The 14,856-nt window shown below is 44.7% G+C and overlaps 2 protein-coding genes across 2 annotated transcripts in view; one reads left to right on the top strand and one right to left on the bottom strand.

Moving 5' to 3' along the window:
- Positions 1-1,783: 1,783 nt before the first annotated feature.
- Positions 1,784-14,513, bottom strand: LHX8 (LIM homeobox 8). The gene is made up of 9 exons (XM_054638451.2): positions 14,376-14,513; positions 12,477-12,638; positions 12,105-12,263; positions 9,224-9,345; positions 7,612-7,832; positions 6,925-7,028; positions 4,374-4,469; positions 3,133-3,316; positions 1,784-2,412 (listed from the first exon to the last, which is right to left on the bottom strand). Exons 2-9 carry the CDS (start codon positions 12,555-12,557, stop codon positions 2,336-2,338), a joined length of 1,044 nt encoding a protein of 347 aa, XP_054494426.1. The 5' UTR covers positions 12,558-12,638; positions 14,376-14,513; the 3' UTR covers positions 1,784-2,335.
- CRYZ (crystallin zeta) overlaps positions 14,330-14,856 on the top strand; it is a 61,423-nt gene continuing 60,896 nt past the window's right edge. Inside the window, exon 1 of the mRNA XM_077182666.1 lies at positions 14,330-14,535. Coding sequence (XP_077038781.1) covers positions 14,368-14,535 — 168 coding nt within the window. The 5' untranslated portion in view covers positions 14,330-14,367. The remainder of the gene's footprint in view (positions 14,536-14,856) is intronic.

The following is a 14,856-nucleotide window of genomic DNA, read 5'->3' as shown; positions in this document are numbered from 1 at the left end:
CCATGCGATTATCTTGGTAAATAATATTGGTGCAGTTTGTGATGGCAGCTGTTACATCATTCAGAAAAGGGATTGGTTTCTGTTGCAGTATGGCAGAGTTTTAAAAAAACTCTGTCAGCCCAACACCAGCTGCTGACGGCTCTGGCACTGGCAAAGGAAGACTCAAAGCCCAGATTCTATGCTGCAGTCTTCTATTTTCAATGCAGTCTGCATTTTCCCAGCCCCACCCACAAATATCTCACATGGCTTTTAATAAACAAATATCTGCTCATGCACTCAACAGTAGCAAAAGATCAATGGTCCTGCTTCCCATTTTCATAGGGAAATAGGAAAATTGCTCCCCCATGTACTTTAATCTTGTTCTGACTTTAGAACTGAACAGAAGGAGGTGTTTCATAAATAAGCTTAAACTTGCTTTTGTTTCAGACAACCTGAAGCTACTCAGTTCTTTAAATAAGACTGAATAATTACTTTTCCTTAAAGGGGCTCAGCATAAGTGCCCACGTTGCATTTCAAATTACCAATTTATGTTAACATCTAAATTAACGTTATTTAGCATTTAACTGGTAAAACTTGAGCATATCAGACAAATGAACAAAAAGTAGCTTGTCTACTGCTACACATGTACTTTGGTAGCATGCAAAGATCTGGAGCTAGCTTAGGTACTGAAAATGGCATCTGGAATTCCATATTCTACCCATGGCATTTAATTTAGAAGTTATGTGTGCTCAAATAAAATGTAAGGTCAGTCAAGTTCCACTACAGCCCAAATTTTGAGTGTTTTGTGAAAACAAAAGTTTAAAAAAAGGCAGGGTAATAAAAGCCTTAAACCGCTGGAGATTGTTTTGGCTACTCAGATTAGCTCAGACATCTATGAGCAGCACTTAAAACAGTGCCAGCATGTAGCTTACAGACCTTTATTAATTCAGAGCTTGCCATCAAATTTCTCCTCACAAAAGTCATCAACAGAGAACACTACCTTTTCCAAATTGAAATGGTTTGACCAGCACCATTGAGGAATTTCACAGAGTAGACACTAATGCATAGTTGGGGGAGGAAAAAAAAGGGATATGGACACATACACCCTATCAAAATATGGTTTCCTTCTGATGCAAATAAAGTTTAAGTGAGCAAGGGGGATCTAATGGTCTTAAGTCATTTAAGGGAACTAGGCTTTGAAGACAAAAACCTGTTGAATTTGTAGCAACCTTTATGCATCAAATTAGTATATCAAAACATGCTCTACTAGTAAGTCTTGGCACATTGACAGCTCTAACCACCATGCACTGTAGTGCATTTGACTGAATTCCAGTCATTGTTCATCTGCAGTTTGATACTGGGGTCAGTTAAAATGCCAAACTAGATTTTACTTCTAAAAAGCAGACTATTCAAGTATTGCCTCTTATTTATTGCCCTGCTTAACAAAATCACAAGACAAAAACATGGAAGAAAACAAAAGCTGAAGTAAGAAAGATTCAAAATGTTAAAGCAGATGTGACTTCAGGTTCTCCACTTGCCAAGTCACAGATTAAAATCTGTCCACATGTACCCAGTTTCCCTCCCCCTCCAGGTGTGCATCCTCAGAAACAGCACTGCTTTGCATGTACCCACTTGTATAGCACATGTTTGGAGTGTTTCAAGATCCATATAAGTCCATTAAATTATTTTTACTATCAATGGAAATAGATATGAGCCCTCCTGAAGGACTTCAGTGTAATGCTCCTCAGTATACCAGGGACTTTCTCTTAAAATTGAAGATTCAATTTACGCACTTGACGAATGATCACAGTTCAGCCATAGACACAGCAACATTTTTGCTTGGCATGCTACAGCAGAAACTTTATTCAGTTCTTCTTGAAAATATTTGCAACCAAAATTTATTTTTGTAAACTCACAGAAATAAGCTTTAACATATAGGCTCTACACAACTCAAATACAGGTAATACTTTTAACAATAACTTACAAATACAAACCTAATGATAAACTACAATTTCACAAAGAATTGTAAACATTTTGCACAATTGTCAGTCCTTTCTTTTAGGCAAAGTGCTCTTTTGATGACAAATAAATTAACACACACATAACTAGAGCAGACTACTTCCAGACAATACAAAAAGGTGTTTAATAAGGCTTGTAAACAATTAATAGTTACTTATGCAGAATCCATAAAAGTGTCTTGCAGGCTAAATAGATGTACATACCTGGGCAAAAATTTTCTTGAAAATGCTCTGGGTGTTAAATAAAAAGTTAACATTAATATCTTTCCAATTATATTTTCAATACACTGTGACTTAAGGTTACATCTTTAATAGTTTAGATCCCTGATGAAAAGGAATTAGGTGTGACTTAGTGGCAGCTGTGTCATTGAATGGGGTAGCAAAGGCTGAAGTCCAAGAGCTGTAGGTGAATGAGCTACAAAAACAGAAACATTTACCAGTCAACTTCATTGAAAATAGCACAAGATTAAAATCCACTTAGTAATGACAGTTCACTGTCCCAACCCTGCAGCATGTTGTGTTTTTCCTAACCCAGCATCTGCACTCCTCCCCCAATTGGCCACTCTTAACACCACTGCTCTGGAGGAAAACTAGCTCAGGCCACAAATGCAGCTCAGCCTGGTTCTCCCAAAACCTTCACAATCCTCCCAATCACAAATAGGACCCAAAGTTGTTGACTTGCTGGGTCATAAGACAAATGAAGATTGAAGCACTTTTGACCACCAGCCTCTCCCACTCCCTCCCATTGTGTGTTACTGAGAGGAAAGCTGAAGCTTTCAGGGAATTTGCTGGATTGAGCATACTCACAGTCCATGGGACAGAAGCCAGGGAGCAGGTGCGAAACAGTTCTCATTAAAATTAAGTGTTATTAAAATATGTGAAGTAGATGTTTAAATAAGTATTTAATTTCTTATTCTTGTTTTAATAGACTAGAAGAAGCACAAATAGTGGTCTTCATACTCAGATCTTCAGCCATGCTGTTGCAGTGAAGGGCTACTGCTTTCTTAATGAGGTGTAGATAGCAATTACAGTATTGATATCCATTAGGTTTCTTTAATCAGAAAGGTAAACTGGTTTTGCTACAGCTGATAACATTTTTTTATGAGGAGAAAAATAGCAAGGCTGTTATACCTACCATCCATGTAGCTGTGCAGAGCAGTGAGCATAGTCCCATCCTGGGGTACATATGCAGAGTATGCCATTTCTTCTAACATGGGTGGAGACAACCTGGAGGGCTGAACTGCTGTGACAGGAGCAGTGGATGAATGATTAGGACTAACATGTTTCTTATGGCGCGCTCTGCAATTCTGAAACCACACCTGAAAAAGAGGGAAACATACATCACATTGATAGAGCACATTCAATACTAGCACAACAACAGCCTTGGAGTTTATCTTAAGCTGAGTTTGCATAATTCATTTGGCCTTTGATACAATGCTGACAGTCCAAATGGAAAAATACCCATTCTAAACATACAAGTGTGGTCAAGTCAGGAATGCGTCTTCAGTACCCAGAAGCCCACCAAGGACAGGGACAGGTGCAGTGAGGGGCTGGGCATCTCCCAGGCCAAGCAACATCGCCTGTAGCCCCACTCTACTTGGACCGCACCACCCAGCACGTCCCAGACAGTCTCCTCCCTGCTGGAACTGCTGGCAGCAAAGCACCTTTCACATACAATCATACAATATCCACTTGGCCTTTTCACATGGAAAAGACTTCCTTTTTTTTTTTTTAAGGATTGATTGCAGCAGCCAGATACCTCATTTCTATAGAAACACTCTGTCAATCTTCCAGGCTAGAATGAGCCAAGGCAGCTCAAAATTAATTTTTATTTATATTAACATATAAATATATAATTTGTATTATATTTTTAAAATCACATTTTTGTATGTGATTTAAAAAAAATGCATCCATATTTTTGCTGAGAGACATCTTCAAGCAAGGATTCAGAGTTTGTGTTTCAGTTTTGGTTGGCATGGGTACATATTTTAACTCTGCTCTCTATAACAAATGACTAGATATTCACTTGTTCCTAATGTCATACCACAGACACTTTCAAAAAGAGTGCAGGTCTTAAGAACAGACCACTGCAGTCAAATATATATTTGAAATAAATTAATACCAGTTTCTATACTGTTTAGGCTGAGAAGTTTCTTCCGAGAAGATTTAATCCCTTCACACAGAGTGCAAGAGGAATATAGCAAATTTTCCAAATTATGATGCTTGTTCTAGACCTATTCCTGACTAAGGATGTTGTCCAAAGTTAAAAGAGATTAGGATCTTTCTCCATGTTAGAATACCCTCAGAAAAAGATTTGGTTGAACCTTTCCAATGGATGAGTACCAGACTGTGAGTCAAGTAACTTCACACTGTTACCTGTATAACACGCCTGCTCAAGCCTGTTCTTTCTGCCAGTTTCTGAAGCGTTTGTGCATCTGGATTATTGTCCTGAGCAAACTGTGCTTGCATAACCTGAAAAGGCAAGACATGAGATTGTAGGAGCATTTGTGTCAAAAGCCACATTTGACAGTATTTTCAGACTATGGTACTACTCCTTGCCTGTCTTCAGGAAACTTTTTTTTGTGATCACTAGTCTCTAGAGAGTACGCAATACATTAAAAAAAGAAAAAAAAGTCTCCCAAAGCCAAAGTACAAGTCCTTGCTATGCTTGAGTGAGCTGTGACATTTCTCAGAAATTAGAGAAAATCCATTCTGCTTGGCACTAGTAAAAACTGGAAGAAGTCCTCTGTAAGACTGCATTAAAAGAACTATAGGAGAAAATTTACTGCAGAGCAACTCAAATATGCTCAATAAACACCTATAGCAGCAGACCACAGCATTAAAAAAAAGCATGAGCCATGATCCACCACTCTGAACTTGTCAATCACTATCTGCATCCTATGTTAAATGGAGTAATTGATCTTCTTTTCATCTCCATGGAGGATGCAGGAATGCTCTGTTTTCTTTGTCTTTCACCAGCCCAAGAAAGAGGCTCCACTGTGGCTGACCTGCCCTTTCTGATGGTTTGGCTACTCATCTTTTGACAGAAAATTGAAGTAGTCAGCACTTCTCTTAAGAATATAAATTACACCTTTTTTCTGAGGAAGTAAATGTCAATTTGGCCTGCATCCTGAAAATTTTCACAGGCTTTAAGGATTCAGCCAGTTTATGAAAGTAGGGCTTCATGGATTTCTGCAGGGTATCTTCAGCAATTTCAAAGCATTATTTTGTTTTTTAGATTTTTGACCCATCAAACTTTGCCTGGCTTCCTCTTTAAAGATTCAGAATATTTACTTTTGTAATTTTTCATAGAATCACAGACTGGTTTGGGTTGGAAGGAACCTTAAAAGCTCACCTTGTTCCAATCCTATGCCATGGGCATGGGCACCTCCCACCCCTCCCACTGTCCCAGTGTCCATCCTGGCCTTGGGCACTGCCAGGGATCCAGGGGCAGCCCCAGCTGCTCTGGGCACCTGTGCCAGGGCCTGCCCACCCTGCCAGGGAGCAATTCCTAATTCCCAATATCCCATCCATCCCTGCCCTCTGGCAGTGGAAGTCATTCCCCCTTGTCCCATCACTCCAGGCCTTTATCCAAACTGCCTCTCCAGCATTCTTGGAGCCTTTTTAGGTCCTGGGAGGTGCTAAAGAACAAAACCATCAAAAAAGTGTGGACATTCTTTTGTACAAGTACTTTGTGAGGTAATTACATGCTGTCACTTATCCTAATGTTTCTTTTGTTGGAAGGAAAGTTTTATAGCAGCCTCGAGGACAGGTACAGAGGTACAACAAGCAGATAGAAAGTATCATGAAATAACAAGATGCCATAACACCTCAAACACCTGCTCAAGTATGTTACAATCTACTTTAAACAGGAAAAGAAGGGAACATGGAAGTTTGAATGACAGGAGCTGGGAAGAACCCCTGAATACAGTTCCCATCCTAATGGCTGGTCTTATCTCCCTTTAAGCTTCTGCTGGGGGAAAAAGTTCCCTTTTGCTGAAGTTCAAGCTCAATGTCCAGAGCCCTTGCCCTGTGCACCCAGTTAGATTATTGTTTATATGCTTGGTTTGTGTTTTAACACCACCTCCTCTCTCCAGTCACGACTATAATAGGAGCCCAAGCTTTGAACAACTCCATGCCCTTTTTTATAGCACTACTTTAACACCTCACATGTTATTACACCTCAAGATGAGTTTCTCAACTGCTTTCACTATTAGAGGACAGGCCAACAAAATAACTCACATTGTTACGAGAAATTCAAAGACCTGTTAAACTGAAGGCAGGGATGTACAGCCAGGATTAGGTAGAAAGTCACAACTTCCTTCTCACTACAGGTTAAAACCTCTAAATCTTGTCTCACCATCCCCTCTTTCATTGGAAGCTGGCCTTATCTTAGAGTTTTTCCCTAGAAAGCTAATTCAAGTGGTTATCTAGAGCTTGAAGTAGCTCTGGACTGTATCAGTAGAAGTTAACTCTTGTCAAGGCAACAAAAAGACAAGAAACCTGGAAAGTGGAGGAGATGTAGGCACTACAACAATTCCAACTTCCATCCTATTAATGTCTTGAAGTCACATACAGTAGCCATCTTCAGTACAACTTTTCACATTACATAATCTAAAAAATATTTTGTTTTTATTATGCTTAGTGATGTAAATGGCTGATTAAATAGATTTCATTGAGCAATCAAATAGAACTATCTTTTTTGTTTCCACTCTTCAGAATTACAACCTTCCCCCACAGAAATAAAGAGCTTGAAGAGTACTATTTCATGTTAAACTTCCAGAAACATGCTGTGTCTTGATGGTTTATGAAATAGTTTAAAGCATTCAAGCTTTTCTTTCCCCCTGTATGCATAAAATTTTCTATTGGTTCAGCGCCCATGTCCTGCATTAACCTGACCTACACAAGTTTTTAGCACTGTCTCTACCTGGAGCTGATCTGCTGTGAAGCTGGTCCGAGCTCTTTTTGCTGGTTTTGGATGATTAACATCTTGTTCTGTTAGTAATGCTCCTTCCACACTAATCCCATTACCTGAAACATCAAAAAGAAAACAACACTTCCTTCTAAACATTCACAATGTTGTCGTAAGTCAGACTGTTCTCCAACAATAACCAACAGTAGTTGGGGTCAGCTGAATTTCAGCTTAAAAAAACCCCATAATCTATTCAAAATTCAATTGATCTAGCATCGTAACACATTATGCCCTAGACAACTCCCTTGCAAGTGAGGGAAGAAATAAATCTAACATGATATTTTATCAACAGGATATGCTGACACTTTATTTTCCTTAGGATACAAAGCAAGTTCTGCAGACTAAAAAAAAAAAAAAAAAAAACCAAAAAAACCCAAAGCACTGAAACAAAACAAAAAAACTAAAAATCTACAACCAAAAAGCCATCCAAACAAAAAACCCAACCCAAACCAAAACTGCAAAACCAAAACAAACAAATAAAATCCCCTGAATATGAAATAATTTACCATTACTTTGATTCAAGTAGCTGTGCTTCCAGTCTAAGTAAAACCAGTCAATTATCTCCCAGTATGGAAAATGGAGCAAACCCCAACAATTTAATTAAATCTGAACCACAAACACAGTTCTTAAGCAGCACGTTACCATTTTCAACTTCTCTTTTCAAATTGTCCAACATGCAGTCGTAATGTACTCTGCAAAGGACTTTCTCCTCGACCAGAGCGAACTCCTCTCCAGTGGAGAGCTGTCTCTTGCAGGAGAAGCAGGCGAAGCAGGCCAGGTGGTACACGTTCCCTTTAGCCCGCCGGACCCAGTCGGTGGAGTGGATGTGCCGCCCGCAGCGGGAGCAGCGAGTGCCGTAGCGCCTGCAATGAGAACGGCAACCGGGGCAAACTTAGACCCCGGCTCGGGCAAAGCCAGGCTCCGACAGGATTAGAGGTGACCAGGTTGTGGCAGTGCAGCTGAAGCCCACGGCATGACTGCGTTGGCATTGCAAAAAAAAGAAAATCAGCAAGTTTCTATATGATAGCTTAAGGCAAGACACTACTGAAATACAGAGGTTAGTATTTTCAGAAGGCAAAGAGCAAAATCAAAGCATTTTAATTGCTACATGAATTCATAGCTCCTCATCATTCCTTTTATAAATATAATTACTCTTAAAAGCTGAAAGATGGAAACAGCAGACTCTTGAAAATTCTTCCAGTTTTTCAAATGTATTTCACATTACTCTAGCAGTAGTCTGAACTAATATATTTAGCTAGATTACCCCTTTACTAATCTTTAGCATCTTCAGCAGACGGGGGAAAACCTGCATCTTCATATTTATTTCCTCAATTCACATCACACTATGATTTTTAAATAAACTAGAAAATCTGCATTATTACACCAGAAAATTTCTCTTTGAAGAGGAAAGTAGCCACCAAAACATGTTGATTATTTAGATAAGAATTAGTCCCCAAGATCTTTGCAGACCCAAACTTTTTTCAAGTCCCATAAATTTAGTTTTTTCAGAAGTTTACAGCACTCAGCTTGCATAGCTGGATGCAATCTATTCACTGCAGAGCTGAGAATCCCACAAATAGTTTGGTCTAGCAATCAAACTAGAGAAGTACTAGCAATCACATCAAAATTAACTGCAGCAATTTTTACTGCTTTCTGGATCAAAGACTGCCTCCTGAATACTCCATTGCCAACACAAATAATATTCTTCCTTGCAAGATTGGCCTATAATTTTGAAGGAATCACATTCTAAATCAAACTGATCACAGAAAAGTATAATTGCTGAAAGCTTCTTTTAAATATAATGGGATTTATTCTGGGTTGATTTTACAGCTCCTTGTAATGCCTTAAGCCCTACACCAGTGAAGCACTGCTCCAAACAGATCATCTCAATTTTACATTACATTCTCAGCCAGCATTATCCAAGGACAATTCTTTGCACACAGGATGGCTTTACAACCAAACTGCAGCAGGGACTTAGACATTTTTTCCCTTCTGTGCATACACGAGTAAGTGGTGGTATAAATACAGCAGCTGTGTGCAACAGGGGAAGGGCAGATTGGAGACTTAGCAGGAGGTGACATTACACAGACTTAGGGATCCCCAAGTCCCTCCTCAAGAAAAGCCATAGTTTAAACTGCTGAAAATAAACCTAACAAATGAAAAAGTCTCAAGTGAATTTCAGTTGTGGCTGAAGTGAAAAGAAACAAGCAAGTATAACAAGTTATCTGATAAATTATATTCCTGTATGATATACCTGAAATAATCAAGTTTGCAGAAGATATCTTTATCTTTGATGTAGCAGCTGGTGTGCCTTCCCAAGGACGTTCTGCAAACGCTGCATGAGAGGCAGCGCACATGCCAGCAGAGGTCATTCACCTGCAAAAACACAACAAAAAAACACCTCTCAATACCTGTACTACCAATATTGCATTTTATATTTGCAGATCCTGGGTATTTTTCCAGAAATGATCAAATGTTATATGCACCATGTTTCACAGAAAATTTATCTTGAATGCAAAATGTTTTCCCTATAGAACTGCACATATATTGAAGGTAAACTAATTTGATTCAAGTCTTCAGAATAAGCTTTCATGGGTTTGTAATTAAAAGCAGTAGAAGAGGAAGCAAGAGATACAAGTTCCGTGCAGGTGTTTTGTGCCCAGTTCTGTTCTCATAGCATTAGAGTAAGAGAGCAAATTTTGGCCTTACGTGACCTTGGAAAGGCAACTAACTAACACATTTCTATTTCCTAGTCTGCACAAATTCCTGCCTAACAAAAAACAAACGTTGCAAAGTTATTTAAAATTTTAAAACATGAGTATTGAAGGGGAAAAAGGTCTGTCAAATAGAAATACACCATGAACCACTCCTCCATTTGCCATGTTTCTGTTAAAGCAAATTTGGTGAGTGGCATCTGAGTTTCAAAACAGCAGCAGGTGTTTTAATAGCAAGTTCAATATTTCTTTAGTATGTCCCTAGCAAAACTAAACATAGTCATGGAATGTAGTAGAAATCAGCATTTTTGGAAACTTACATATCATTTTGGGGCATATAAAATAAATAAAATGAGAGCAATTGTTTTAATTTCTACTTTCCTATAAAAGGAACTCTTAATTGCGCAAACGTTGCACATCACCTAAATAAATCATTTGACAACCCAAGATTTCCAGTGACCACAAAAATTAAGTAATAACCCTCTAGATAATCCTATACTGTATAGGAGGAATTCTGAAAACCAAAGAATGATTACGGTTTAATTTTTTTCTCCCCACTGAGCCAGTTTGTCATCTCATACCAAATAGCCCATATATTCCCTATGGAAAAGCAGATTTGAGGTAATCTGGAATGTGCCTTTCATCAGAGCGTGGCCAGACAAACCTCAGAGAAGGCAATGCATGGACTCCAACACCCATGCTGGGATCACCCATTTCAGTCATTCTTCAGGCTGTAATACTGCAGTTTGCCCAATGCTTTCCTAACCCTTATCCTTGTTGGCAGCCACCTTCCTATATACTGACAAATTTACACCACAATATGTGAAACTGTTGATAGCAGTTGCTAGCTGTCACCAAACTCACCCTCCCGGGCAGCTCTCAGAAAGGCCGCAGAGTGGAGGGGCAGCGCTGAGCCAGACTGAGCCTGCCCTGCAGCCAGTCCTGCCGTGCCAGGGCTCCCTGGGCCTCCCTAGGTCTGCATCAAGCCCTGGCATGCAGCTCTGCGCAACGTGAGCTGACATCCCAGCCACTCAGAGCCAACTACCCCTTCTTCAGAGATCAACGCCCTTCCAAAGAGCGGGACACCAGCAGCTTCTGTGGTTGTCCCATTTAATGCCATTTGCCTGTGTTCCTGTTTGTCAGTTGACAGGGATGAAGTTGAAAGGTGTGCTGCTGCTGGACACTAGCATACCAGCATTGATTCCTCTCTGCCTACACAAGAAGCAGAAACAGCTAATTTAAACTCAAGGGTAAATAATTTAGAGGTTTTTTCCTCGAAGTCCCGTTATCCTGGTTGTTCAGATAGGAGACAGCAGTGATCAGTAAACTATCAATAAGCTGCCAAAACGTCACGGGAGTTAACAGAACTGAATTGAGTTCAAGTCAGTTTTGTTCCTTGTCCACCCGCCTGTTCTGTGCCAGCCCAAGCTACTGAAAGGGAGACCCGAACCAGGGATGCGTGGCAGCTCCTGCACCGGCTCCATTTTAAATGGACGCTAGCTCCCGTAGGCATTTTACTTAGACCTCCCCACCTCAACTAAGACCTAACCGGATGATTTAACAACACCACAGATGTCCTTCCAGGGGTGTTACCCACTATCAATTTGCAACTATACAACAACTTCGTCTAAGATTGATGGAATCAACTGACTTCTGCCATGATCGTAACTCTCAATTTTGAGAGGAAAGACAGCAAAACTCTGACCCAGCATAATTTTAACGGCTATAATACAAAAAGCAAATAAACTTCCCCCATACACCTCCCCCCACAGTAACGCTTCATATTTAAAGCCACTTGGTTTTGTTTATTTGTTTTTAAATTATCTTACTCGGTTCTGATTGCTAAGACAAGAGAACAGCTCTGCACGCACGCAGCTCGTTTCCTTCAAATATGTTAGTTAACCACCTTTTGCAAGAATAACTTATTCCATTTCTCAAGAGGCATTTTTGGCTTTGAGACTCACGACGTTCCTCCCAGACCTATGTCAGTAAAATGCAGGTCGCGCCGCCGCCATCTGACCGAGACAGCGCGGGAACCGCCGCGGTCGGGACCCCCCGTTCCATTCACTTCCCCGCTTCTCCCGGTGCGTCAGGAACACGCAGCCCAGAGCAAGTAGCGTCACCCGAAACACCGACAGCAGCTAGGGTCCTTTCTCTGGCCCGAGCACCGCGAACGAACGCGCTGGGACTCCGCGCTCCCGTGTCCGCGGCAGCTCCGCGCCGTCCGGGGAGGGGAGGGCTGAGCCGTAGCGATAGGGCGACCCGGAGGGCTGTATCCCCGGATCCCACCGCGCCCGGTTCCCCGAGGCTCTCCGGGCACTACCGGCTACCCGGGTAGGCTCTGCCTAAGCAGGCCGCCCTCCGGCTTCAGCGGTGAGGGAAGTCGCCGGACGAAGGGGGCTCCGGGTCGGGCGCCCTTACCTTGAGCAGGTACTTGTCCACAATCTCCAGGCCGCAGCTGCTGCACACGCACTTGCCGGGGGCGCAGCCTGAGCCTGAGGCCATGCACCGCGGCGATGAGGAGGGCGACAGGGCAGCGGAGGAAGAGCAGGAGTCCTCGTCAGCTGCTGCAGGGCTGGCCTGCGGGAGCGCGGGGAGACAACGGTCAGCGCCCCGCCACGCCCAGGAGCCCCGCGCCGGCCCGGTCTGGCCCACCGATGCCTATGGGTTCCGCCAGGACCCTGGTGGAGGCCGCGGTGTCCGCGGGACCCGGCGGGAGCGCCACGGCCGAGGCCACAGACCCGCCGAGCTGCTCCAGGCGCCCGAGCCGCGCCGCCCCCCCCGCCCGCGCACCTTCTCCGCCGGGCCCCCGAGCGCGGGCAAGTCCTTGTCCTCCAGCCTGCAGACGAACATCGGGTCACTCTTCCAATACATGGCCCTACCCTACCACATACCAGCCCCCGGCGGGCGGCGAGCCGGCTCCGGGGACCCCGCGCCGGTCTCTGCTCTCAGCGCCTGCAGGAAAAAAGTTTTGTTTTCAAGTGGGTGGACCTGCCCCGCTGGCCTCACCTCCTGCACAGAACCCGCCTTCCAGCGCGGCGGGGCCGTTATCTCCACTAGCGAGCCCGTGCGGATTTAGTGAGGGGAGGAGGCACGGAACCCCCCCAACAAAACAACAACAAAAAACAACCCCCCTAAGAACCCCCTCACTTGTCTTAATCTTTTGCCTCAACTTCCCCCGATCACCCCAGTCTAGGCACACGTTCCGGTTACGTCTCCCTATTAGCGAAGAAAACAGACACGAAGGAAAACGAGAGCCAGTATGAGCGATTTTCCCGCACTCCTAAATCCCAAAGCCCAAGCGAATTCTGTAGCTCAAACTCACAGCTCCTCCATCTCTCTTTCTACCTCATCTCCTACTTCCACCTCTCATAATAAAACCTTTCTCATTTAGCTAAAATAGAAGGACCTGAGCTATGGAAGCGCTCCTCCGGCTCTAAGTTCCCACAGGTGCTGCTGATTAACACCGGTGTCCCGGTGGCACCAGGAACAGAGGGTGCGGCGGCCGACTGTCCCTCACTACCTGCAGAACCAGCCGGCGTCTCTCCGTGGAGAGGCTGTAGGTTATGAGCGCCCTTTCTCTACGATTACAAATCCTGTCTGCAGAGTTCCCTCACATTAAGCACCATTGCTGTGCTCTCGGAACATTGGAGAAGAATAAAGCAGTAGCTCGTCCTTCGCAGGTGAGATAAATAACCGGGTATCTACTTCTAGCCACGTGTTTAACCAGCCAGCTGCTTTTAATTAAACTTGTCGTTTAGTTTCCATCTTTCCCCTCACCTCTGTGGTTCAGCCTCGTCTCACCACGGATGCAGGACGTGCTGTTGAGCCTTAGTAAAGTGGCCTGAGAAAATTGCCCCTTCCTTTTTTAAACATGATGCATTTGATAAAAGGGAATTCTGCGTTTAAGGAGCTGTGTGGAAGGAGAAGCCCCGTACTGCTCTCCCGCTAAAAAAGATGATCGTTGTTTCAAATCCCGAGACCCGATCTTGTGAAACCGTAACTCGGCTGTGCCGAATTCCGGTAAAGCCGGGACGTCCCGTCAATTACTCGTTTGTCTAGCGGTTTTAACCGATCTAACCGTGGGCAGAATCCCGCTGATATCCAGTCTCGGTGTCCCTGACACCGCTGTCTCAGCGACGCAAGCAGGGCTTTGGGCTTTCGGATGGCCGTGACGTGGCTCGGCGTCCAGAGCACCGAGCGCCGGCAGGGAACAAGGACAACGCTGGCCCCTGGGAGTACCAGCCCAGCCCTGACCAACACCTATGCTAACCCGGAACTGGCTTTCTGGGGTCTCCCGCAAGGGCCCGCGGTGTGCTCGCTCAAACTCCGACGCAAATGCGGCCCCGATCCGGCCCGAGCACCCGCCCCGCCGGCGACGGGCTGCGGCCCCGTAGGGCGTCCGGTAACCGCACCTCGCCGCCGCGCTCTAAGGCCCCCCCGCCGCAGGGCTCCCCCTTGGGCTCTGCTCCCTGTCCGCAGCAGTGCAGGTCGGGGCGCCAGCGGCCGAGTGCTCGGGCGGCCCCGCGGGTCGCGGCGGGGCGGAGCGGAGCGTTCGGCTCGGAGCAGGGCCAGCGCGGATCCTGCCGAGCCCCCATCCTGCCCCCCACGCGGATCTCCCCATCCATGACCGACAGAGGCAGGACAGCACTACTGTCGTCTGTCGCAGGTAGCACGACAGAAAATGAGCACCTGGCGAGGGGCTCCCAGGGATGCGTTGCGGCGAGGCCGGACCACCGTGATGAGAGCCCGTGGTAAGCCCGGTCGCGGCGGATCGGGCACGGCCGGGAGCAGCGTCAAGGCTGTCGATCGTCTTTGTTTTTCCTGCACCTTCAACGAGATAATTAACGAGGTTGGTGCGCGCTCCGAGAAGGGCTGCGGGTTACATTTCTATGAAACAATCCCCTTCCTATGCGCCTTTTCGCTCTGAAAATACAGCGGTAGGAATCAACAAAGTCTATCGGCGCGTTATTTCCCGCGGCGACCGTGAGATTGCGAGCAGTGGTAATTCATACTGCGGTGCTGGAGGAAAACCAGCGTGCGGGAGATCTCCACGTTTCGCACCGCGTCCGGAGCCGGCTCCGCCAGGTGACGAGCGGGCGCGGCTGCACTGGCCGCCCGGTCTCTCCGCCCGCCCCGAGGCTTCGGAGCAGCCCCGCGCAGTGCGAGGGTC

Source organism: Agelaius phoeniceus, chromosome 8 (genome assembly GCF_051311805.1).
Source record: "Agelaius phoeniceus isolate bAgePho1 chromosome 8, bAgePho1.hap1, whole genome shotgun sequence".
Lineage (NCBI taxonomy): Eukaryota > Metazoa > Chordata > Aves > Passeriformes > Icteridae > Agelaius > Agelaius phoeniceus.
The sequence above is the reverse complement of the archived record's forward strand: the minus strand, read 5'-3'. Positions and strand labels throughout refer to the sequence as shown.